The sequence below is a fragment of the Rhinopithecus bieti genome, unplaced genomic scaffold (assembly GCF_001698545.2).
Source record: "Rhinopithecus bieti isolate Rb0 unplaced genomic scaffold, ASM169854v2 scaffold_31531, whole genome shotgun sequence".
In the NCBI taxonomy this organism is placed as follows: Eukaryota; Metazoa; Chordata; class Mammalia; order Primates; family Cercopithecidae; genus Rhinopithecus; species Rhinopithecus bieti.
This window is the reverse complement of record NW_016814088.1, coordinates 1,225,337-1,252,118: the sequence shown is the minus strand read 5'-3', so window position 1 is coordinate 1,252,118 and position 26,782 is coordinate 1,225,337. Positions and strand designations below refer to the sequence as shown.

Genomic DNA, 26,782 nt, shown 5'->3' with positions numbered 1-26,782 from the left:
ATATCCTGAGCATTTTTTATCTCTCTTGTTTTAAATAGGCTAGATAAGGCCGAATATTCTATATGTACCACAAGGGGACTTGAATTGTAAAATGATTTTGGACAATTTTGTACCCTGAAAGAAAAAAGTAAATTCTTTAGTCAATTCTAAAAAATTCTAAAATATATATATATTATGTTAATATAGGGAAAATATAAATATAATGTCAACATATTTCTATATATTTAACAAGTATATGTTAACCCTTCTACTATGTACAAACATTGTTCAAGGCACTGTGAGATTTGCAAATATATAGAACACCATGATCTCTCCCCCTCAAGAACAACCTTCTATATACTTTGTATGACAAGAATGACTTTTCCGGCTATCCTTCTGAGTTGATAGATGCAATTTTCTTACCTTTCATGGTCCTAATGCTCCCTGTTAAACCTATCTAGTCTTCCTTAGCAAATAGCCAACTCCTAAGAGGGAAGAAATGTCTTATGATCTGACAGTTTTTTTCTGGCACTGTGATCTAGCGGTTCCAAGCCTGGCATATTGTAAGCATCCAGTACATGTTGCTATAGTAACACTTGCCAAATCAGTACCCATTATGCATTCCCTCTGTTCTTAGGTCACTAATTGCCTCTGAAAAACTACCACTCATCTTCTTGGCCTTCAACTTCACATTCTGGGGCACTCCTCAAGCAGTGTGCTTACTTCTATTCTGTGATACTTCTGATTAAAATCTTGTGATTCCATGGAATTATTCATTTAAAAATGAGATTTCAGTAACCTTAGGTGTAACTTGCAGTGGATCAGAAGTATATAAAGACGCAGAATAAACACTGTACATCTTCCAACAATTCAGGGGACAAAAACACCTCTTAGGAGTTGACTAGCTGCTAAGGAAGCCTAGATGGGTTTAACAGGGCTTAAGGACAATGAAAGATAAGTAAAATCAATTATAAGCAAAAAATCAGGGGACAAAAACCTAAGTATTTTAATTGGCAAATCATTTAAAACAATATTTTATAATAAATCTAGCGTGACTATTTTAACTAGGAGAATGAAAACTCTGCATTTTTAAAGATCATATGCAAAATAACCAAAATTTCCTGTTTATCCTGGGGAGCTGTAGCAGTCATAAGTCTGTCCAGGAAAACAGAAATCACTCAAGGTCTTTCTAATGGAAGAGATTTAATTCAAGATATTGGTTGCACAGGAGTTTTAGAATAGTAGAAAAGTAAAACAGGATACCTTTCACTATATGTGATACATTGAATGATAATTTATTGTGATTTACAATGTGCTTAGGCACACTTGGGAATATAATCATAAGTCGAAACCTTGACCACCTAATAAATATTATAAAGATTAACATTTTATACTCAAGTTAATGTTATGAAAAACTGGATTAATGGTTAAGCAGCTTCATAGAGAATTAATGATTTATTTGTAATAGATATGGAATGAGATTTAGTATAACATCTTCTCATTAAATAGTTGAATAAATGCTGTTTTTCATATCCATTAATTTTCAAATCTCTAGATTCTTACAGGGACCATATGATATTTTGAACATTATAGCTGTTCAGTTAACATTGGGGAATAAAAAACATTGAAATGTAAGCTTTCTAGAGTCTATTATATTTACCTGCGAGTTCACCATGTGTACAAATAATTCTTAAATTAATTGATTTTAAGGTAGTGTCATCTGATTTTGGAATTAGAACTTTTCTGGATGTGGATGTGTCAACAGCAACAATAGATTACAATTAACATCCTGTTCACAATAAAATAGCAGAAAAAAATATAAACTACAGGACAAGAATTAAAGATTTAGTGGTCTGGCGCCATTCAGTATAAGAAAAATAGTACCCAAGGGCATCATTGCAAAAACAGGATTGTGAAGTAAATGATAGATTTAATGATGACCATGAATCATCATAACAAATGTGAATGGTCTACATTATTTCCCATTTAATAAGTCTGAATATTATGCAATCTTTGTCTTTTTTTAATGTTTAAGAGTTGAAGACTTAAAAATGCTTGTTATTAATGGAACAATTTTTAATTGTATAGAAAGCTTGCTTACGTAGAACATCTCACTTTCCCACAAAGCCACACATATGAAGTAAGATTGCAATAATTTTGCCATTGACCCAATTAAACAAAGTAGCGTATTTGTACTGCAGTGAAAAGAAGGAATGATGTAAAAACACTCTTTAATGGCAAAGCTGTGGTTTTTGTCATGGGGAAGAACAGAGACAAGCCAGTAGTATAGGAATCTCTTCTAGGATGAACATTCTGCCAGTCTTGAAAAGAACATACTTCCTTGCTGATAGAAAGATTCTACTTTCATGCTCCAAACAGCTATCTTCTAGAAAGCAGGTGCCCAGGATGCATAAAGAGGAGAAGATGCAGAAGAGAAAATGTTAAAGGTGACTGAATGCCAAAAGACTTGTATAATTTATTGGCTCTCCTGGTTTTCTTCTCTATTCCAAAGTAACCTGATAGGGTGCTCCTTATGCAGAATGAGAGAACTTAAAAAGCTACTAATGTGATAAGTATATACACGTTGCCCATACACAGATAAACACTCCCACAGTGTCATTCTTACCCTCATGGTAACTGCTTTAATAGCCCAAAGTTCATGGCAATGTCATGAACAAAGAGCTTTATGTGACATGGCATATTAGTTTCTATTGCTGTATAACAAATTACCACAGTCAGCGGCTTACAATAACACCAATGTGTTATCTCCAGGGAGTGGGCCAGTAGTCCAGAGAGGCTTGGCTGGGTTTACTGAAGAGTTCACTTCCAAACAGGTTGTTGGAAGAATGCATTTCCTATGACTACAGAATTGAGGTCCTTGCAAAACCAAAATGAGATCCCACCTCATGCCAGTCAGAACAGCAATTATTAAAAAGTCAAGAAACAACAGATACTGGTGAGCCTCTGGAGAAATAGGAATACTTTTACACTGTTGGTGGGAGTATAAATTAGTTCAAACACTGTGGAAGACAGAGTGGTGATTCCTCAAGGATCTAGAATAAGAAATACCATTTGACTCAGTAACCCTACTACTGGGTATATATCCAAAGGATTATAAAGCATTCTACTGTAAAGGCCTATGCACACGTATGCTTATTGCAGCACTATTCACAATAGCAAAGACTTGGAACCAACCCAAATGCCCATCAATGACAGACTGGATAAAGAGAATATGGCACATATATACCATGGAATACTATGCAGCCGTGAAAAGGATGATTCATGTCCTTTGCAGGGACATGGACAAAGCTGGAAGCCATCATTCTCAGCGACCTAACACAGGAACAGAAAACCAAACACCACATGTTCTCACTCATAAGTGGGAGGTGAATAATGACAATACATGGACACAAGGAGGGGAACATCAGACACCGGAACCTGTTGTGGGGTGGGGAGCAGGGGNACTACTGGGTATATATCCAAAGGATTATAAAGCATTCTACTGTAAAGGCCTATGCACACGTATGCTTATTGCAGCACTATTCACAATAGCAAAGACTTGGAACCAACCCAAATGCCCATCAATGACAGACTGGATAAAGAGAATATGGCACATATATACCATGGAATACTATGCAGCCGTGAAAAAGGATGATTCATGTCCTTTGCAGGGACATGGACAAAGCTGGAAGCCATCATTCTCAGCGACCTAACACAGGAACAGAAAACCAAACACCACATGTTCTCACTCATAAGTGGGAGGTGAATAATGACAATACATGGACACAAGGAGGGGAACATCAGACACCGGAACCTGTTGTGGGGTGGGGAGCAGGGGAAGGGAGAGCATTAGGACAAATACCTAATGCATGTGGGGCTTAAAACCTACATGGCGGGTTGATAGGTGCCGCAAACCACCATGGCACATGCAAGAAGACAACAAATGACAACAGAGGTCAACAAAGTTTTGGAAGTTGGAAAACATGGTGATGGAAACTTAGCTAAGCAGAGGAAGCTTGAATCCAGATGCCTCTAGAGGAGGATAAAGACCGGAAGAGGCCAGTTCGCTGTGTATTATTTACTTTGAAAGTAGACATCTACTCCATCTCTTCCCACAAAACAGAGTTAGTAGCTTTTTTCTTTCTTTCTTTCTTTCTTTTTTTTTTTTTTTTTTCAAGATCTGGCTCTGTCACCCAGGCTGGTGTGTAGTGGCACAATCTCAGCTCACTGCAACCTCCCTCTCGCAGGCTCAAACAATCCTCCCACCTCAGCCTTCCAAGTAGCTGAGACTACAGGCATGTACCATCACGTCCAGCTAATTTTTGTGTTTTTGTAGAGATGGGGTTTCACCATGTTGCCCAGGCGGGTCTCAAACTTCTGGACTCAAGCTATTCACCCACCTCCACCTCCCACAGTGCTGAGATTACAGGTGTGAGCCATCACACCTGGCCCAAAGTTGGTAGCTTTTGAAAGTAGCTAGTACTGTCTTAGAAAAATGTGTCCAGTATGGCCTGAATTTGTTGAAATGCATATAACCCCATTAAATTAACAAGAGCAAACCACTGGAGAACATCCTTGGTACTTTTCCATGAAAGCACTGCATTCCTAGACTCATTTCTGCTGGCTTAAGGTCAGTTCATTGGCTCGTCAATAGCTCTCCAGTGAGTTCAGTGGAAAACCCAGCTGACTGTGATAAAGCTGAAAGAAACAAGGCTGGCTCTGGGGCCTATGTCAGGTTTTATGGTTTTGTTTTGTTCTGTTTTGTTTATCATACTGTGCAACACTGAGAAACATGAGAAACCTTGCTAATTCTCATTGAATGCCATAGGATATGGCATTTCTCATTCGGGAGAGGTTTGTTCAGATATACTTAAGAAACAGCCCTTCCTTATCTTCAGAAGATTTAATCTTTTCCTTATGTCTAGAAAATATCTTTTAAAATACTAAAGAAAAAGAGAGAGAGGGGGGGATAGAACACATTGCAACACAAAATCAATTCTATGTTTTACACTTTCAACTCTTTCTTATTAAATCAGAAAAAACTGAGTCAAAAGTAAAAAAACATGATGGCTATGACAAATGGTGGGTGATAAATAAAAGCAATCTTTTCCCTGAAGCTATTTCACTTCTTCATGATAGAATGGCATGCCCCACATATATGTGTGTATATACCTAAATTTGTGCTGGATCCACTCTCTGCTGGTTTTCCTCTGACGTAGCTCTATTGCTTCTACTCATTGACTTTTCTCTGTTTCTAGTTAAAAGCACATTATTCACTGAGTCTTCTTTTATATATAATATAAAATCAGTCATTTTGGAATTACAACCTTTTAGAAACCTCAGTACTGTAAAATCTAAATAAAATTAAGCAATAAACTGACTCTCTTTCTCTCTAGACAAAAATTATTCATGTATGTATACTTATAATATACTTACAGGAACTCATTGGGACCTAAATAAAATTGGGCTAATGGAAAAATACTTAAATGTAAACTAACATGCATCAGCATCATTTCTTTAAGCATTCTAATCCTCATACCACCATACATAATATTATAATAATGTTGCTAACATGGTGAAGGTTTGGTAGTTGACAAAAATATCCAAAATTGAGTAAGTTGTGATAATAATAAGCTATGAGTACCTTTTAAGTTAACAATTCCCAAAGGCCTTAAAATCAACCAGATCCAGAAAAATTTGCTTGTATTTTTTCTCATCTTCTCTATATATCAATGTATAGCAGGAAAGAAGAACATCTATCTCAATTATAGACACAAAAACACTAGCTAAACTTTCACTTGGATATGTTGCTCTGTGTACAAAAAGACAATCAATGTATTAGCTGAATATTTCTCCAAGTGTGAGGACGTGGTTTTCTTTTTAGTTTTGCTTTTTATTTAAGTTCTACCGAATTTCACATCCATTGGAGATGGTTGATGGTTGTATAGAAGTAATCACTATCCATTAAATACTAATAGCTTATTAGCACTATCACGAATAAAATGATATAGCAGTAGCAACAGAATAATATCTATTTCACTTTACCAACCCTAGAATCTAGCCTATTGCTTAAATTCATTAAATAAATAAATAAATAATCAAATGAACCAAAAACAAGTTGCTTCAAAAAAATCTCTTCCCACATGCTTTTCACTTTAAGGAATCAAAATATAATGTTTTCTACCACCTTGGAAATACAATAATCATGAAAACATGAATTTAAAACACAATCTAAAACTAAGAATTTAAGTTTTAAATGATGCTTTGAATTTTATTCTTAAAAAGCAAACGAGTTATATTATTCACTGTAAGTACGTTGACATTTGCAACATATGTCAATATGGACCTAAAAAATCAGCCCTCACCCTCATTTGGATGTGAGTATAATTAGTACTTACCCATAGCCAATGACTCCCTTTGACTGAGTAACTAGTAAGGCCCCAATAGTTATATTCAGAATATTCTCTAGTACCCCAGTCTGTTGAGCAGTGATGACTTGATGAGCCAAGTTCTGTAATTTGTTACTTGATAAGGATGAAATCATTCCGGTACTCCTTACTGTTGGCAAATCACCAATTTCAATCACAATCACTTTTGAGATAGTTTCCACAGTCGTTGGGGGTGAAGACCTATGTGAGTTCATTTCCATCATGAGAGGCCTACGTTGACCAACTCTTCTATAATGACTAGCGCAAGTCACAGTCGGGCAATTGCGCTTTCTTTTTGCTCTACTGTCAGCAATGGCCTTTAAGGTCTCTTCATGGCCAGGTATCTCATGAATAAACCTGATTTGGTTTTGGCCAATCTGTAAGAAGTTAGTTAGTCTTTCCAGTATTACTATTTCCCAGCCTTTTTCTAAGACTGAAACCATCACAGTGAGGGCCAAGTGAATGGAAACACCTGAGCGTATTTCAATGGGCTCCTCTCCTTGTAGCACAACATACAAGAGGTTATCCATGATGTTGAAATAGTTGGCACCAATAGATTCATTCAGCAATAAGGAAGCCGACTGAACCAGAGTGGGTGGAATAAAACTTTCCCCTAAGAAGACATGGGGGTTCTGGAGCTCATGGTAGAATACAGCCAAGAGAAGCTTGGAGGTACTTTTGTTCCCCAATAGAAAAAAACGCAAAACTTGAGGAGTTTGATCCATGAAGCAGACCTTGGTGATTTGCCTGGTGGGTAAGATAGAATAGAAAGTAGACACCGACCCAGAGGTAGAGCAGGGAATATTGGCATTGACACTACTAAAGATGTCAACAAAACCACTAGTCACAGATACAACTGGATATAACTTCTGAATTGCCCAAGTGGCATCAGTGCTATCAAGAATTAGGACCACTTGGTCAGTCTGTTTGCAGATGAATCCTTGCATCAGAAATCGGTATGTACATTTCTGTTCTTCTCTAAATGTACCTACAAAAGAAAAGAAACAAAACAAGCTATATGTGAATTACAATCTCTCAATGATGATTTGTAATCCATCACTGTCGCCATCATCTATAACCTGATAAAATATTTATTAAACATCTAATTGTGCCAGATACTGAGAATGTAAGGAAGATTGGGGTAAAATATAAAAAGGTAAGTACATTAAATAATAGTTCTTTAATGTATTTTTAAAGTATATGTTACATAATATGTTATTTAAAGTTAATAATGGAGATAATAACTGAGAAAAGGAGTTGAAGAAGTAAAAGAGTCAAGACAATGAAATAATCATCAAGGGCCCCTGAGAGAAAAACAAGATAAACTGTTTTTTGCTACTCTCACACATTCCATATAACACAAAATACCTCACCTCTGTTCATCAAAATATGTAGGTATTTCTCCACACCAACAACCAGTTCTCCAGTGGATACAAACTGGGTGTCATATAATTTAATCAAATTCTGATACTAAACAGTTAGTGCAGACTCCACAAGGTAAGGGCTCAGTCTTACAAGCATGCCCCTATTTCAGACGCCAATTGTAAATCTTAGGTTGTGACCTGTGCTTCTGAACAACTGGCTATAAATCAGGGCTCTCATGACTCCCTCCTTGAATTCAATTAACTTGCTAGAGAGGATCACAGAACTCAGGAAAACATTTACTTACGTTTTCTCATTTATTATAAAGGATGCAGACGAACAGACAGATGGAAGAGATGCATAGGACAAGCCATGTGGGAAGGGGCGTGGAACTTCCATGCCCTCTCTGCATGTGCCACCCTCAAGACACTTCCATGTGTTCAGCCACCTGAAAGCTCTTCCAATCCTGTCCTTTCAGGCTTTCATGGAGGCCTCATTATGTTGGTATGATTGACTAAGTTATTTGTTGGTGGTGATTGACTCAACCTTCAGACCCTCTCCTTTCCCCTGAGATGGGGATGGTGAGGAGATGAGGCTTGAAGTCCCAACCCTCTAGTCACATGGTTGGTTCCCCTGGCAACCAGTCCCCATCCTGAGGCTATCCAGTAGTTGAGGCATCAGCTCGTTAGAAAAAAAAGACATTCCTATCACCCAGGAAATTCCAAGGGATTTAGGAACCTTGTATTGGATGTTTCTATCACTCGGGGAATTACAAATGTCTTAGGGCTTCTGTGTCAGCAACCAGAGTCAAAGATCAAATATTCGAACAAAAGAGTCTCCTAGCACTACTGATTTTAGTAGCTCTGCCTCAGGAACCAGAAATATAGAATAGGTGTAGATATAGATATAGATCTAGGTGTAGATATAGATCTAGATCTAGATCTAGATAGACAGATTAGATATAGATATAGATATAGATATAGATATAGATATAGATATAGAAAGAATCTCACAATATCATAGCTCCATAATAGAAATAGGGTACAAGAGAAGGGGTAGTATCATCCTAGTGAATGGGAGAAGAGGTAGATGGAGGGGAATGGGTGGAACAGAGAAATTATGGAGGCATATTAAAATTGAAGAGGTGTATCTGACCAGATTGTTAAAGAGTTTGGATGTCAAACTATATAATTTTCTCATACTCTATTTTCCCCAAACATAAAAGTAAAGAAATACAAGAAGAGGGAAAGAAGAAAGTAGTAACTTGGGAAGTTGTTGATATTAAGGAGCCCAAGTTGAAGATGGTGAGGGTTAATAAAAATATTTAAAGGAACAGCGTTATTCATTATTCCCACCATTCCTAATAGCGCCTCTATGAAGCTAGAATAGTTCTTGTTTTGAATCCACAGGGATATTTTGTTGTCCACAGGGATATTTTGTTTTCCAATAAAGAACTTCTTTGACTTAAAATTTATATTCGCAAAATCATTCTGTATTGTTTTCCAGATTTTTTTAATTTGCCTTAGTGCAAGTTCATAAAAGTAGCCTAAGAAATGGAACAAAACATCAAATTATTTTTAATGTAGGAAATACTAGATTTGCATATAATCTAGTCTTTCCTATATCCTTCCATCCACATGATATAATTATAAATCTGTGCTAAACCTGTCCATGGTGTTAATAAATTTAACTACCAAAGTGTTGGTTCAAGAGCAGGCACATGATTTACTTTTTCTTCAACAATAATAGCAAAATCAGGGGTGATTAAAAGTCACAAGGAAAATTATAAAATATTTAAAACAAAATAATTATAATTCTACTATATTAAAATTTTTGGAATGAAGTTAAAACAGTGCTTTTATGGGAAAATTTATGGTGTTAAATGCTTATATAAGCAAAGAAGAATTATCTAAAAGCAATGCCCTATGATACTACCTCAAGAATTTTGAAAAAAGATATAATGGACAGCATGGTGATTGTAGTTAATAATACTGTATGGTATAACTAAAATTTGCTAAGAAGGTAGATCTTAAATATTCTCACCACACACACACACACACTCACACACAAACAAAAAGGTAATTATGAGGTAATGGATATATTAATTAGCTTTCACAATGTATATGCATATCAAAACATTACATTATATAGTATATCTATAGTATATCCTAAATATTTAAAATTGTATTTGTCAATTATGTCTCATAAAAGCTAGAAAAAATAAAAGACCTGCATGTCAAAAAGAATTTTAAGGAATTTAGAAAAAGAGCACAACAAAGTGGAAGAAAGGAAATCATCAGTATGATAGCAGAAATCAATGAATTAGAAAATAAACAACAACAAAACAACATAAAACAACAGAGGAAGCGGTTCTCGGGAAACAGCAACAAAATTGACTAACCCTTCCTAGACTGATCAAAACAAAAAGAATACAAATCACCCATTTCAAGAATGAAAGAAAGATTATCATTATAGATTCTGCAGAAGAAAAAATGAGAAACTATTACAAACAAACATTTGCCAACACATTCAACAATTTAGATAAAGTAGACAAATTTCTTTAAAATTGACACAAGTTAAAACAGAGATTTTGACCTGTTCTATGTCTCTTAATGAAATTGGATTCATTACATTGAATGCTAAATGATTACATAAAAATGTAATTATCAAATTTAAAGGAATAGTCACTTTCACATTGTGGTTTTTTTTCCCTGTGATTATATCATAGGATAACTCTAATGTCAATCAAGAGTTGTCTTCAGAAGCATGGATCCAGTATGAAGGGAATTAATTGCATGGTCTTAATGGCCCTACAAATTTTTTTTTGAGATCCTGATGCACCAGTCTCTATTACAGTTATATCTTTTCCAAGTAAGATAGTTAGGTAACATTTCCTCATGGGAGATCTTCAAATCACAGTGGTTCCCCTTTTCTAAACTTGGTACCTCACTCTCCTTTTTACACATTTTTTTCAGCCATGCTGATGTCATTGATTAATCACTCACATTCCATCCAATATTATAAATCTCCAGCTTTCTTCTTCCTGCTTCTCATCTAGGAGATATAATGTCTTAAAGTGACCTCTAGAGATGTACAGTTCTGTTGGAATTATAAATAAATAATTAAACTAAAACAATCACATCCTTTGTTGATGATTCTCAATCATTCTCTGCTACCATCTAACTGTATGTAATTTGACAAATCACATGACATTAGTAGGCATCAGTGTTCCTAAGGGTTATCTCTCCAGGCCAGGGACAGTATCTTATCTCTAAATCACCACAAGGGTCAACATTCTACCGCAAGCAGAGTAGATGGTTTTAATATATAAATTAGCTGATTGATATGTAATGTCCTTTTCAAAATTCCTATTCTTCAAATCACTGTATGTGTGTTTCTCAAGTGTCTAATAATAACTCTTACTCTATAGTGCAAATATATTTTAAGTCAACTCAGCATAACAATAATAATTGAGTATATCACAAAAATTTATTGTATCATCCTCTAAATTGATTCCTAATATATGTTAGGCAATATTGTAATGCGTCTTTTTCACATGTATCCATAAGATTGAAATTATGGCCGACTATACTTTTATAAATTTTCTTCTGCTATTGTATCACATAGTTGATTTGTCCACAACAGGTTCTGTTGTAATAAAACATTTTTGGAACAATTCACCTATTCATTAAACAAATACACATGGAGGAACATAAGTTTTTCTTTCATACCTCCATTCCTTATGACAGGTAATTTCCAAGGCCAAAATAATAAAAAAAATGGCCTTTTAAAATGTAATTAACATTTTTTGGAGTAATAAGGTACAGGAGCTATATTAGTAGGATGTATACCTTCAAAGAGGCCCAGTGATATGATTCTTTCTTTACTTATTTATTTATTTTTACATATTCCACCCAGAAACCAATCCATCATAAAGGCTGGTCACCCAAGCCATTTCTGCCCTAAGGATCCAAAGTTCCCCATTCCACTATTCAGTCATGACACTTGATGAAAAAGAATATGACAAACTACCTAGATAGAAGGCAGGAGCTTGAGAGGGAGAGAAAGAGACAGAAGGAGAGAGGGGTTTGACTCATGCTGGGTTGGAGCTCGAGAGAGCACAATCTCTGTTGAAATTGTGTAATGCAGAGACTTTGCACACCGGAGAGTATAGCTCAGGCCTGGCCCATGAGGGAACTCAGGAATAAGATGATAGAGAATGAAAAGTCACAAATCTTTATGACCCATTGGAATTTTGTATGATTTTAATTACAAACCCTAGATTGTGGTAAGGAATTGAATAAACATTGATTTGGATTCCTTGTGCATCCAGTAAGATTGTGTTACTATGGCTCCTCTCTCTTCAATAATAAGGAGTTAGTTGCGATATTGTTATTTTAAGCACTGTGCTAAAACTAGAGATCAAATGCCAGGCTTCTCAACTATGTGTTAGTTATCTGCTTGTTTAAACTTAGCCAATTACCTTCCTGATTGCAAAGGAACTAGTGCAGTGCCAATTACATGCATTGCTTTTATTCCTATTTTCTCCTATTTTTATGTTTTAAACCTCTGTGTATGAACACCTTGCTATGAAAGAACCACATGGATTTTGATTTCTCATATCTGGTTGGAGATTTACCCCTTTAACATTCACAAAGTTAATAATTAGTATCTTCTTATTTAAATAAAGAGTTTCATCAAATATTAGTTATTATAAAATATTCTCATCATTGTTTCCTTTCTACACTCCCCAAAAATGAAAAATATACTCATTTTGATTCAAGATAAGAATAAAGAATATTTAAATTACTTCAGTTCAGATCTTCTTGACAAAACATACAACATACATTTCTCCAGAATATACCCTTCACAATTTTTTCTACCCTAGGAAAAAAACTGTACAAAAAAAATCTGTAATAAACAACCAATTAGTTATATTTTAAGGCTAGGTAGTCTTGTGACAGATATACTTTTTCTAGCCCAATGTTTCTCAGAATTCAGAGCTGAGGTTTCTTTGATAGTAATATGAGAATGATGATTGGGATGTGACTGCCCCAAACTCTTTACAGAGATGGAGCTGTATACAAGTAGCTTTACCCACTGAGGGGAAAAATGATTTGTACATCAGATACATTATTGTGGATAAGCAGAAAATTTTCCTTTTATAAAGAAAGTTAAAACAGATCCCAAAAAACCCCACAAATTAAATAATCCCACCACACAATTAGTCATCTCTGATAATACAAGCCTATTTCAGCAAGAATTTTTACCTTAGAGTTTTGACAATAAGGATTCTGTACAAATGAAGTGCCTTACATGAGCTGAAAAGTAGGTTCTTTTACCTTTAATGTTATTGGAATAAAACACTCACAATGTCTGACACTCACAATGAAACTGTGAGAAACAGTTCATGCACAGATATTATAATTCAGAGTATCTTAAAATGTACATTTCAAAAAGGTAGACTGTTGTGTTTAGATGCAAGCTGAGGTGCTGTAGATAACAGAGAACTCATAAAAAGAAAGAGACTAATGTTGGAGGGAGTGGATGACCGACACAGTAAGCTCTCTGAGAGGCTAAAGAGGAACGGGGTCCACAGACCTCTTAAAGATGGGATTGGATAGGTTGAAAGACTTCATCTCCCGTGGAGCAGGAAGGAGGGCAGAGAGTGTAAGTGCATGTGGAGGTGTGTGGGAGATTGAAAGCACTCTATCTGCTGGGAGGTGTGAGGCAAGTATGGTTATCGACAGAAAGTCAAGTATGAGGGTGAGTATTGGGGGCTAAGATGAGGGACAGGAAAGTTGGGTCAAATGTTTGTGGATTGAGAAGATGGTATAAAACAGTCATTGTGAAAGAGGTGCATACTTAGTCTTTCTGTTATTTTAGTGCTTATACAATGGAGGGAACAATTCTATAAAAGTAAGTACAAAGTTATGAATTTAAAATTTGGAGTGGGAATGAATTATTTAAAATGAGAAAAAAATCACAACACAATTATGTTTTAAAAACCTCGTAAGTACCACAAACATGATAAAATCTAAGAAAAGGCACTATGTAAACTACCCTGCTCACCTCTGTATCATTTTTCCTATATTTTATTGTTTAACTCTTGTGTTGTTTCTTCATATAACAACAATGTTGTAATACTTTTTATAGAGAAGATAGAAAGATAATTTAGTTTTTTCTATAGCTTGGATGATTGACATTGTTTTCCATAATTTCATTGTTAGTTTAGGAGAATTTCTTTCAACTTCACAACTCATTATTGGTATGTGTAAATGTTTAGAATTTTTGTCAAATGTGGGAAGTCTCTTAGAAAGGTTTTCTCATGTATGAGCTGTAATACTTGAATAAATGTTCACAGATTAGCTTTTATTGGACTGTTACCCCAATCCTACATCTCTTATACCTTTCACTTTCTCCTCATGCTTTAGGATATGTTCATAACACAGTGCGACCTAGCGTCTGGCTTCTGTGTGTTGCAGCACTGGGTAAGTTGACATATATGTCTACTAATAATTTTAAATAGAAGTGATTAGGAACCACACAAATCACACCCTACTAAGCCCAAATCAAATGCATGTCCAACTCAATTTCCCCTTAGCTAGATTTCAAAAATGCTGTAGTTAGTCCACTGTCGCTCAACCCCCACCACTTATGATGAAGGAATATTTAGAGTGGAAAGAGAGAATTATCCTAATTCTGGTTAAAATATGTTAATTTTGAAAATTTTACAAAAGCACAGATCTATGCAAACACATAGCTGAGATTCGTTTTGGAGCCTTGGAAGGGGCCCATGTAAGTGAAGAGCCTGAAACCTAATCTTAATCATCTTCACAGAAAATTCAGTCAGCCTGTGTTGTGGAGAATGGATGTGTACTTGCTTTGGCTATACCCAGTAAGATGGAATGGACAAATAGAATGGCTGAGTTTATTCAAGGTTGGGTTCATGCCAGGCTATGCGAAGGACAAAGAGTCACAGGTATTAAAGGTATATAGAAAGAACTGATGATAAGAAAGCATAGCTCATTTCAGCTGCATAAGAAGGGAAATGAAGGGAAGGCACTCATGCATGTTAGAAAAATGCACGTGGCGGCCGGGCGCGGTGGCTCACACCTGTAATCCCAGCACCTTGGGAGGTTGAGGCGGGCGGATCACGAGGTCAGGAGATCGAGACCATCCTGGTTAACACGGTGAAACCCCGTCTCTACTAAAAATACAAAAAATCAGCAGGATGCAGTGGCAGGCGCCCATAGTCTCTGCTACTCAGGAGGCTGAGGCAGGAGAATGGTGTGAACACTGGAGGCGGAGTTTGCAGTCAGCTGAGATCGTGCCACTGCACTCCAGTCTGGGCCATAGAGCAAGACTCCGTCTCAAAAAAAAAAAAAAAACCAAGAGAAAGAAAAATGCACATGGCAATGAGTTTAATGCCACAAGGAAGGGACTCTTGAACAAATGAGTTAGAAAGACCTGAATTATTCCTTGAAAGTAGGGTACTTAAGTTCATGATTTTTAAGGTCAGTCATCATGACAATCTCAATGCTATCACTGTGTCAGTGAATAGTAAGGTACAGTGAGGGGAAAAGCATATCTGATAGGAAATACTAACAACAATGGTTAACATTTACTGAAGGCGTTCTCTGTGTCTGGTATTCTTCTAGAGAGGACTTGAAGATGAGATGAACAATGAGAGTTAATATATAAACTGACAATGTCTAGACCAGATACCAAAATAGAACTCTGACCAACAAGCAGCAGTAACCAGTCCTAGAAGACCAAATAATAACCCCTGAAACCACAGGCCTCAAACAGCCAGAACTTGATTAATAACTGTCAGCTTCCCTGTTTTCCTGATAATCCCCAATTTTGCCTCAATTTCCAACTCAGAACCAATCAGAGAAAGCAAAATATGTATCCATAACCAATCACATAGCATGCCCCACTTCTAGTGTGCCTGTGTCCAGCTTCCCCACACCAACAGCATTAATCAAAGCATTAACCTGAAGCTTTCCCTTTTTTCCACACTCTTAAAGCCTCTTTAAGCTTTCCTGCTTTTCTGTGTGCCTTTGCATCTCTACCAAGTTGAAGCGATAGTGGCTGACTCTCTTGCCATAGCAAGTTCAGATAAATAACAATTGCCAGTTCTTTGCACAGTCCTTGTTTATTTTCACAGCAGTCAAGGTTTTGAATGAGTTATCCACCTTAAGGAAATCATGAAAGAGTGAGGATGAAGAAGAGAACAGTGATCCAGTTTCTTTGGCCTTCAGGGAGTGAAGAGCCTTGCCGATTATGTCAATAAGACTCGTGAAGTAGGTAGTCAGCCAGATGGTGTCAGCCTCGGAGGGGTAGGGGTTTTATTAAAGGACATTATATAGGGCATGAGAGCAGCATGGAAACATGAAAGACACCTTAAGGGTTGAGAGTGTGGCTTAAAGAGACTTTAAAAAGAGTGGCATCTTTAGAAGATGGCTAGGTTCCAGGTGAGGTAAACAAGTGAGAAGAATGTTCTTTGAAAATAAAGAAGAGTTTGCTGATCCCAAGTTCAAACTTTCTCACAGCACCAGGAACAACTTTTGGAGGAATGGAGTAAAAGGTTGAGTGAGCCCGTGAATGGATTGGGAAGGAGATGTGTATTCTAGAGAAGGTAGATAGAGAGTGGTAGACTTGTAGGTAGTGACTGAGGCAAGCTGGGATATTAAGAAAAACATATTGCATCCTTATACTAATAGTGGTGTAAAAATTAGGGCTATCAGAGGAGCCTGAAGGGTTTGCCACAGTTTTTTTCAATGGGAGGCTCTGGGTACACTGTTTAAAGAGCTCTTATGTGGCAGGATGGTGGTCACCCCATGGTCATTTCAGCTAACACATAATGATTGCTTAGGAGAGCTGTAGGTACAGATATATCTGTTAAGAAGCCCACAGACTAATGGGTGTGGTGCTTGGAAGTGCGACAGGCCAGGAAAAAAAATGAAAAAAAAAAAAATAACTGGGTCCAAGTTCCAGCTTCCACTTGCTTTGTTGGGAGGCCTTGAGCAAACACTTTTTCTCAATCTCCTCTTAGATATATATAGAACAGAAGGCCTATTTACCAGGAATATTGCTGTTATTGATGAAAATAAATATTATTAATAAAGGTATTTTGTTTATACTTAAAAAAAAAAAAAAAGAATAGCAAATAAGAAGCTTTGACCTCACTACAAAGATGCACTCAAGACATAAGGCTGGTGGTTTTCCTTCCTCTTTTCTTTCCTTCCTCTTTTCCTTCCTTCTTCCTTCTTCAATTCTTTTCTTCCTTCTCTACTTCCTTTCCCTAAGACTTTCTAATAGCAAGTTTAATTATCCATAGTTCATAGATAAAAAACTTGAGTCACAGCAATTTTAACTCAGCATAATTACTTAGTAGTAATGATGAAGACGAGGAAGAAGGAAAAAAGGCATACTTCTAAACCTCTACCTGCCCCTTTAGCAAAGTTAAACGTAGTCTAAATAACTCCCCTTTTGGCCTGAGTTTAGACTTAAGATTCAGGGTGATGATTTATCCTGTGAGAGAGGGGCTGTAATAACTAGAAGTTCTCTGCACAATTTATTGACAGGCACACATGGAAAAGTTTTTGACGATTTGTCAGATCACATATTTGGCAAGAGTCCATTTGCTGTGTTATGTCTTCATTTGGCCCTTTTAGTATTTTATCATACTATCCCAGGAGTATAAAGATATAGCTACATATTTAACAAAGACAATAGCCTAAGGAGTATCAACAAGTAATGTCAATTATCCACTTTTGTAGCCAGAATTGAAATCCTGGTCTGCATAAATTGAAATATATATATATATTTATATATATATATATATGTGCATGTGTGTGTGTATATATATATATATATATACACACACACACATATATATATACACTCACACACACATATATATATATATATTCAGAATTTACCAGTGACTAAGGGATGGGGTGGTTTGTCAGTATCTTATCACTCATTTTCCTAGGTCACCTTTAATCAACCCTCATATTTTAATTTTGGTGTGAGGCAAAAATAAAGCACATGTAAGCAGGGTTCCAGAGCCACTAAATGGGTGCACTTCTTAATTATGGCAGAGAATACACATTAACTGCTTAAGAGGGTGACAGACCTCAGAGCTCAATCCCCAGGCACTACTGGCAGGAGACTGCAGTGACAGTTCAGCATCACTTCTATAGAGCGTTCCGTTTTTCCTTCCTCTGGATTTGTTTTCTTCCTGCTTCTCTCACTTGGGGAAGGTTTGAGTAATAATTATCTTTCTCCCTTGTTTTTGTCTCTTATATTCTCCCACTTCTCCAAATGGCCTATCTGCCAGTCACAATTTTTGTGGTCTGCAATTCTGATCACTTTTAAATGAAACCCATGCTGGCTTTGGTAATCATAATGTCATTTACAATTTACCACTAAACACGTTTATTCAGTTAGTAGCACACTGGAGAAAGAGAACTCCATATGAACTCACCGTGAAAGGCCTAATCTGATTATTTCCTCATGAAAATCCAGGCAGGGGTGCTTGTAAGAGGGGCTGAGAGAAGAAGGAAAAAAGCGAGGTCTGGCCACAGCTGACTTTCATAATCAATGTGAATAGATAAGTGACACAGCCTGTCAGGGGCAGCCGCCCAGCCACCCCAGGGCATTCCTTTCCCAAAGGCTAGGGTGGACAGGGCTTAATAAACGCTGAGTGACCAGTGAGTATTGGCTTGGCATATGCTATTGCATTCACGATGGACAAGAACATGATAAAGTCCAGAAGCTCTTCTCTAAGTGGGGAAAATTAGATTAAGCAGGTTGTATTTGTGCGTGCATGTGTGCCTATGAGCACTTGCTTTGTGTATACTTTAACTTCCTAAAATACCCTGCTCATTCAGTATGCTCTGTCCACCTTTCCCTAGACAGGAAGCTACAGACATAGAAACCAAGGCGGTGAGTGAAGTCTGTCCGGTGGCAGAGGAGGAGGAATGAGGCGGGTGTCATGTGTGCGAGTGCATGTGGAGACTCAGGTTGCTTCCAGGGTTCTAACAAATATTAACTTTGTGTCAATATTTGTCCTTCCTGTCGTGAAATGAGGATTTTCCACCTCATTTCACGTTTGAAAAGAAAATATGCCAAAGGGGTTGTCTTTGCTAGGGAAAAAAAAAAAAATTAAAAGAAAAGAAGAAAAAAAAAACAACTTCTATTCTTTATTTGGAAAATGGATCTGAAGGAAAGAAAAAAAATTAAATAAATGTTCTGACTCAAAGGCACATAGAATCTTTCCATATTTCTGTTTTCAACAAAAAAGAAAATTTATATGTTTAAAAATTGAATGAAATACATCAACATTAATGATTTTTTTCCTCGAGGTTAACACCACCATTTCCCTCAATAATTTTTTTAGCCATTTTGTGATATATTTCACAATTCATGGTAAAGTGTAGGAGATTTTGACAAAAACAAAATACATACTCATTCTCTTATTTTCAAGAAATGAAATCATTTACAATTCTTTTCTGTCAAACAACAGTTATACCGCATTATTTCTAATTTAACAAATATAAAAGGTCCCAGATCAAATAAAGTAAAGACAGGCTGAATTTATCCCCATTTATATATGTTGTCACAGGCCCTCAGGCTATGAGGAGTGAAACTCCAAAATCTCAAAGCTGTGCTCCTCAATACACAAAAGGAGTAACTGTGATCTTCAAAGGAATTATTAAAGAAAATATGTTTTGGTCATATTAGAAATGATAGAGAAAAACAGTCTGCTTTTCTAGAATGGGCAATTCTAAGCAAAAAAATTATTTGTTTAAACTTCAAAAAATGGGTGTACGTTATATTTACGGGGTGAAGCCACATTGAGAGTGATGTTCTTAAGCAGAATAGATTCAGTATAGATGATAGGAAACACACCTTGCTAGTCTGGAGTCTAGAATTAGAGTTAGTTAAAGTCTATCAAGGGACCATAATATGGTAGTTCTAATTATTATGAAAAAGATAAATATGCTTGCCCATATATACACTGATAGCTATTATTATAACCAAACTAAGTACAATTATAATAGTTATTATTACAAGTAATATGAGAAACTTCAAGTTCATTAGATTGAAGAAGTACAACATGCATTCACTCACTGCTTAGGTCCTAGAGCTTCAAAATTAATGCATTTTCAGATTGACTTTCACAGTTTGTTAGACAGTGGCACATCAGAGTATAGTCACCTCTGGCACCATTTTCAATGCAGAGGACACCACTCTAACAGTTAGTTACTGGTGTAGTGAAGTGGCTCTCAATGCTTGGGAGCCACACAATGCCCAAGGGTGAAGACAGCTTGAAAGGACTGAAGATACTGCCTAAGAACAGGAAGCTGCTGTATGAGGAATATATGCATCTGCAGGTGTGAAATGGACTGGTAGACTTCAGGAACTACGGATCATAGGATCTGTCCCAATTTTATGAGCAATCTTGCCAAAGTTTTGTAGTTGGGTCTATTTTCCATGAGGATGCACTTCCAAATTAATACAAGAAAAATGGAAAACTACATAAAACCAACTATTGCATGAAGCAAGAAATGTCTATAAGACCTTCTGTTAAAGTCCTTTCTGTCTCTACAATCAGTTCTTTCAGCGAACATCTCAAAATGTTTATCTTTTAATAAAAGTGTTGCGTTGATTAAAAAAAGATCAAGAGATGAAAATAAGTGATGACATGACAATAAATATGAGAAAGAAGGTCAGATCTATACCCAATAGACCCTTCTTCTGATTCAACCATTTTCCTTTTACTTTAAAAAATGTTTAAAACCCTTACTTTTATTAATAGAAATCTGTTCAAACAAATTCAACAGACTATTTTATATTCTTTTACTATGGTAAAATGTCATCATCTATACACTGCATGAAAAGTGGTTTAGAAAGTGTTTTGTATTTTTGTTATTTTGTTGTAATATGATTTCACCTGCAAACATCAACGAATATGGTCCCAATTATGATTTTATTATTTGAATACTACATTGAAAACAGCCCAGGCAAATTTAAACTCAGGAAGTACAGCTTAGCACATGAGAGATCAGATTTTCAAGTCGGAGAGATTTGCATTGCAACCTGGCTCTGCCACTTTCTAGCTGCAAAATGTAGACAAGTTACTTATCCTCTCTCTCACTCATATTTTTCATTGTCAAAGGGATTGGAAAGGGTACTTAATACATAAACTGATGGAGAGAGCTAAGTTAGATGATGTGTGCACAGAGTGAAAGAAAAACACATGTTAATAAATACAAGCTGTTACATTCCTATAATTTTAAAAGAGAATTTTAAAGCTACTTTTCATTCTCCTTTTGCCTTTTTGGGCTCTATCCTTATCTCAAACCAGTGTTTGTCTAGTATTCTGGAACAGCACCTAAAGTGTTGCAAACAATCATAATAAACAGTGTTGAAAGGGACAAGCTACAGGTGAAGAAAATGCTAGAAGGTAGAAATGACAATCTATGTTTTCAAGAAAATATCAGCAAGAAAGAAACGCACGTACATACATACATATATGTCTGTGTGTGCCTGTGCACATGGGTCTATGAATAGAGTGCCTATATTTTCCACCAATCAGGAAAAAAATCCAACCTGAAAATCTAAGATGATTTTCCTGTTCATCTATTCTTCACTTTCTCTTCATTTCTTTTATAATATAATATTCGCCATCATCACCCTACACCTTCTCTCTACCTTCTTACTTTTTAATGTTAATTTTATTTATTTATTTATTTATTTATTTATTTATTTATTTATTTATTTATTTATTTTGCTAGCAACCCTTGCCTGCCAGCTTTAAACAAACTGATGTTCATGGGTTAAACACAGGAGCAGCCAACAGCATTCTTTGCAGATACAATTCCTGGCACACTCTTTCCCCAGAATGATAAACTTATCACCTCTCCAGCCCTCAGTTTGAAGCTGTAGCAGTAATTTCTGCTGGGTGCCAAAACTAAAATGAATGTGACTGTGCCATGCCCTGCTCTGAGCTGTGGCTATAATGAGATTTGAATGGGAAGCCCCGGACACAATAAATCTGCGCCATATGTGACCATTTCCTGTGTCAGTTCCTTTCTCATAACCAGTGGAGACTTTTTTTTCCCTCTCATGACCCCACACCATGACTCTGAAATCTTTCATGGCTGCTTATGGGCCTCAGGCTTTTTGCAGCAGTTGTATAAATAAATGAATTTGACAGCAAACATCATAACAGTTAGCAGTAATGTGTGTTCGCCACAAGTGCCTATACTACTCACTGGAGAAATGGCAGAGGAAACAGCTTGTTTTGTTACCTAAACAAAAGTAGTTCCGTTTGACAAGTGGTGAAAGAATTAGTCAAATAAACTTGAAATCCACTAGGAATTTTTTTTTTTTTGCCAACTCTCCCTGCCAGGGGAATGTTCCCAGTTCCTCAGTGCCCACGACTCACAGGAGGTAAATTTCTCCTTTTTATTCTGAGATAAAGATCTGGGCTGGGAATACAAAACTTTTGACTGATATTTTATATTAATCTTTTCAAGGCAAGAGTGTCATGTATGGGAACTCAGGTACAGTCAAGAATTTCCAAGGGAGCTTGTGGTAGAAACACCAAGCAGGATGTTTCAGGAGGAAAGAAAGAAAGGTGGTAATAATGACCCAACTCTTGGATTCCTGTTGAAAGCAAACCGAAGCTTACAAGTGCTTCTTTTCCTTTCACACTGCCTTTATTCAGGAACAAAAAATCTCTACACAAGTTGCTGAAGGAAAGGAAGTTAGCATTTTCCCTGTATCTCATTTCTCCACCCTTCCTCTGGCATCTTAATGCCAATCCTGTTGTCTCTGCTGTGAAGGATGTTATACTACAGTGATTATTCTCAGGACTCTGGTGCAAACTGCCTAGGTTCAAATCCTGGCTCTGTTTCTCACTCTCTATGTAACTCTAGGCAAATAACTTGGTCTTATTGCTCAGTTTTCTCCTTTACAAAGTAGGAAGGATAATGCTATAGTACCAAGCTCATAAGGTGTCTGTGCCAATTAAATCTGAAACATAATATGTATTATTATTATTATTACTATTATTATGCCAAACAGAGAGATTTGGAAAATGGTCTCTCTAGCAGTACTAGAAGTTTTTTCCATGATGGCTTGATATTGGCAGCTAATCTCAGAAATGAAATTTCAAACTTTTGGGAAAATCATAATAGGAGCTTCATGAAAACCATTATAATTAATTTCAAGGTAGAGTAGAACACTACTTGAAATAAAATACCACCTGGACCTTGAAATNATGCTATAGTACCAAGCTCATAAGGTGTCTGTGCCAATTAAATCTGAAACATAATATGTATTATTATTATTATTACTATTATTATGCCAAACAGAGAGATTTGGAAAATGGTCTCTCTAGCAGTACTAGAAGTTTTTTCCATGATGGCTTGATATTGGCAGCTAATCTCAGAAATGAAATTTCAAACTTTTTGGGAAAAATCATAATAGGAGCTTCATGAAAACCATTATAATTAATTTCAAGGTAGAGTAGAACACTACTTGAAATAAAAATACCACCTGGACCTTGAAATTTTTACTTATATAAAGGTTATTTTCACACTTTTAAAGGTGGTTACATTTTATCATAAGTGGCCAAGTAACTATTGCCCGTAGACTCTTCTCATATTGCACAGAAGTATCACTGATTAGGAGAGCAAAAGTCAAGAGTTATCACAAACTAATAAATCTTAGTCCAGGTATATGTTCTATTTTGGTTTTGGTTTTTAATTTAATTATTAAAATGGGTTCACTGAAGTATTATGCTTGTGTGACAATATACAAGAAAGTGCCATAAAAGTTTAGAAGGTAAGGACAGTAATCAACATGAACAAAAATTTCCTATTACAGAGAGCCTGCTACCTACACTATAGATTCCTAGTGTCTTTGTTTTAATTAAATAAAAAATCCATTTGAATATACATTTCTCCATATTTAAACTTCCAGACTATAGTGAAAAGTCACAAATATAAACGAATTAAACTATTGTAAAGACAAATGAACTGTTAATATTTTGCTCTGAGAGCAATGCCAATAAAATTTGAAAGGGTGTTAACTGAGGGTAAAAAAACCATATTCCTTTATAAGACAATGAAGAACCAGTAGGGAGACAGAATAAATATACAGTTAAAAATGGGTTGGTTGTGAACTGGGGGCTAGGGTTTGACAGAAAACCGAATACATAAGTGGTATCTTTCTATTGTAAAGCAAGTTTAAGTGCAACTCTATTTCTAGTAAAATCAATGGAAAACCCTATTTTGTCACTGCTGCCCATGTATAGACTGCATTGCTACATCTAGGAAACCTCTCAGAAATTGATCTATGAGAAAATGACTTTTTCCCCCAGGCAATTTCACTGCTGTGGAATGTCATCTGATAAAATGCTTCCCTTGCTACTTCCAAATCCTTTCCCAAGATAAGCTTCTAGGATGTATTTCCTAACTCACCTTAGGATTTCCAAAGGTGAAGATAAAATGTTGTGAATAACTCCAGTTCTTCAGACCAGACATTGCCACCAACCCTGAATAAACACAGGCCTTAGCAATGTCATGTTTGGTTGACCAACCACTTCTATTGCCCCTTAACTAGCAAATAAATACTGCCACCTTGTAAAGTCTGTTTTTCTGAGTTAAAGAGAACACTGAAGGGAATAGACAAACTTTAAAAGACCAGTAGCCTTAATCAAGCATTGTAGATCTGTGAAAATAACTGCTCAGCTATTTCTTCATTGTTTTCCTTGTATGTATGTGAATACATATAAACCTAACCTTGCACTTCCCCATTATCTTATTGGTATCTTAATGACTAGTTAATAGGATCATTAACTAGTCATTAACCATTGAGCAGAGGTAACTAGTGTCCCTTTTGGGCCATACTATTTAATTGAAAGAGGTGGTGAACTATAAGCCACAGGCCAAATCAGGTCCACTGGCTATTGTTACAAATAAAATTTCATTGGAACACAGCCATACGCATTTGTTTATGTATTGCCTATGGCTACTTTGCACTACAAAAACAGAGTTGAGAAATTATGACAGACACTATATGGCCTACAAAGTTAAAAATATTTACCACCTGGCCCTTTACAGAACATGTTTGCCAGTCTCTGTTCTAAGAGTTCTAAGTTTATCTCTTGAGACAATGCCCAGAAAAGTATGAGATGGAAGCTGATCTTTCAGCTTGAGTTCTTGCCAACCAGAGATGGACAAGAAGTACAAACGAGAAATAAACCTTTGTTGTTTTAAGCTGTTGAGATAGATACAGCATCAGGGTAGACTAGGTTAGGATGTCAGTACCCTGATGGATGCAGCATCTATAGTATTCTTAGATGCATCTTTTCCTCAGAACATATATACTATCTCCTGCTTCAGGGAAGAGGACAAAGAACATAAGAGAACTCTTCTTGTGTCCCCAGGAGACCTAGGATGAAAACAGAAACATAACACAATTTTCTTTCTAAACACAAGTTTTCTTTACATAATTTACCACAATATCACTTTTTCTAATACCTGAGCATCAGTATTCTCTGTTAAAGCTCTTTGCAAAACTAGTTCTATGAATCTCTTCAAATTTGCCTTCTTTTCCAGTATGATATAAAAATGAAATTTCCTTGATATACTGCATGCAGAAGATTACTGAAGTAATTAGGTAAAAATATTTTCATAAGCCCAGAATTGGGATGCTCTAGTCTCTGAGAATGAGTTCTTACATTTGGGTTTTGCTTTAATATGGGTGAAAAATGCACATAACTGGCTCTGCTTGCTCATTTTGCTATGTCCAGGTGTTCTACTTTGGAGGAAAAAGAAACAGGGCAAGCTGAGTGAACAGCTTGCCTCTGCTTCTGCTTTTTGGAGGCCGAAAGTGATGGAGACCACAATGAGAGCATAACGTTCCTTATATCTGCTGTAGAAGGGAAGGCCTAGGGGAGTCTTACCAATAGAAGCTCTGTAACCTGAAGAACAGAAACACTAGACTGAAGTGTCAATTCCAGTTGATTTTCTTCCTAATCCTGATGACTTTGAAAACAGACAGGCTACCATGCACCTCAGTTTCCTTATTATTCATACAAAGCAATATACCTGCATATTTATCTAATACAGGGAGAATACATAAAAGTTATTTGTACTAATGCCTGGAGACATGGCAGGGGAAAATATATTGAAAAAGGAGGCTTTCACCCAAACAATCAGCTAACTAGGAGTAATAAGTGGGATCCAGAAGAAAGAGTGATTAAGAAACATGGTGAGATCAACCAGATACAATTTAGTCAGTTGAACAAATCAACTATTAAGATTTTTTACAAACAAATTTGCTAGAGTTCTTATAAATAAGATTCTGGGTTGGAGGATTTCAGATAAATTATTTCTAAGTTATCTTTTAAGTTCAATGACTCCTCCTGAAAACTGGTGCATCATAATTCAGCAAGGTGAGCAATTTTTAAGGACAATTCAGGATCCAATTTTGATTCAGAAAACATAACTAGGTTACTGAGAAACACAATTGACACTAAACACTGGGAGACAGAATGGCTTACTTATACCAAGGGCTTTATTCCAACTTTGAGGCAAAGTAGTGGCTGGAACTATAAGAACAAATACCAAAAAATATATTTACAAATGTCAATCAGACAACAAACACAATATACAGGCTCAGGATGGAAAAGTATACCTGATTAAGCAAAATTTTACTTATTTTCAACCATATATAAGGTTAAGGAACTATAAGCAGCTGTGTACTATGGTCTGCATATAGAAATACTTCAAGACCATCTCTTCAATTTGGATGATGTATGGTATAGACTCAGGAAATCATAGTAATCCTAGGTTTTACTCCATCAGGTCGGATTTTGGTAAATTCTGGGGTCAGTATGAGTAATAGAGAGGTAAAACAGGAAAGAATGTAATTTTCTTTTTTTTTTTTTTTTTTTTTTTTTTTTTTTTTTTTTTTTTTTT

General features: G+C 36.1%; 1 protein-coding gene across 1 annotated transcript in view; it reads right to left on the bottom strand.

The window, feature by feature from the left end:
• PKHD1 (PKHD1 ciliary IPT domain containing fibrocystin/polyductin) overlaps positions 1-26,782 on the bottom strand; it is a 484,394-nt gene that overhangs the window by 42,477 nt on the left and 415,135 nt on the right. Inside the window, 1 exon segment of the mRNA XM_017849608.1 lies at positions 6,378-7,395. Within this exon segment, the coding sequence (XP_017705097.1) occupies positions 6,378-7,395 (1,018 nt within the window).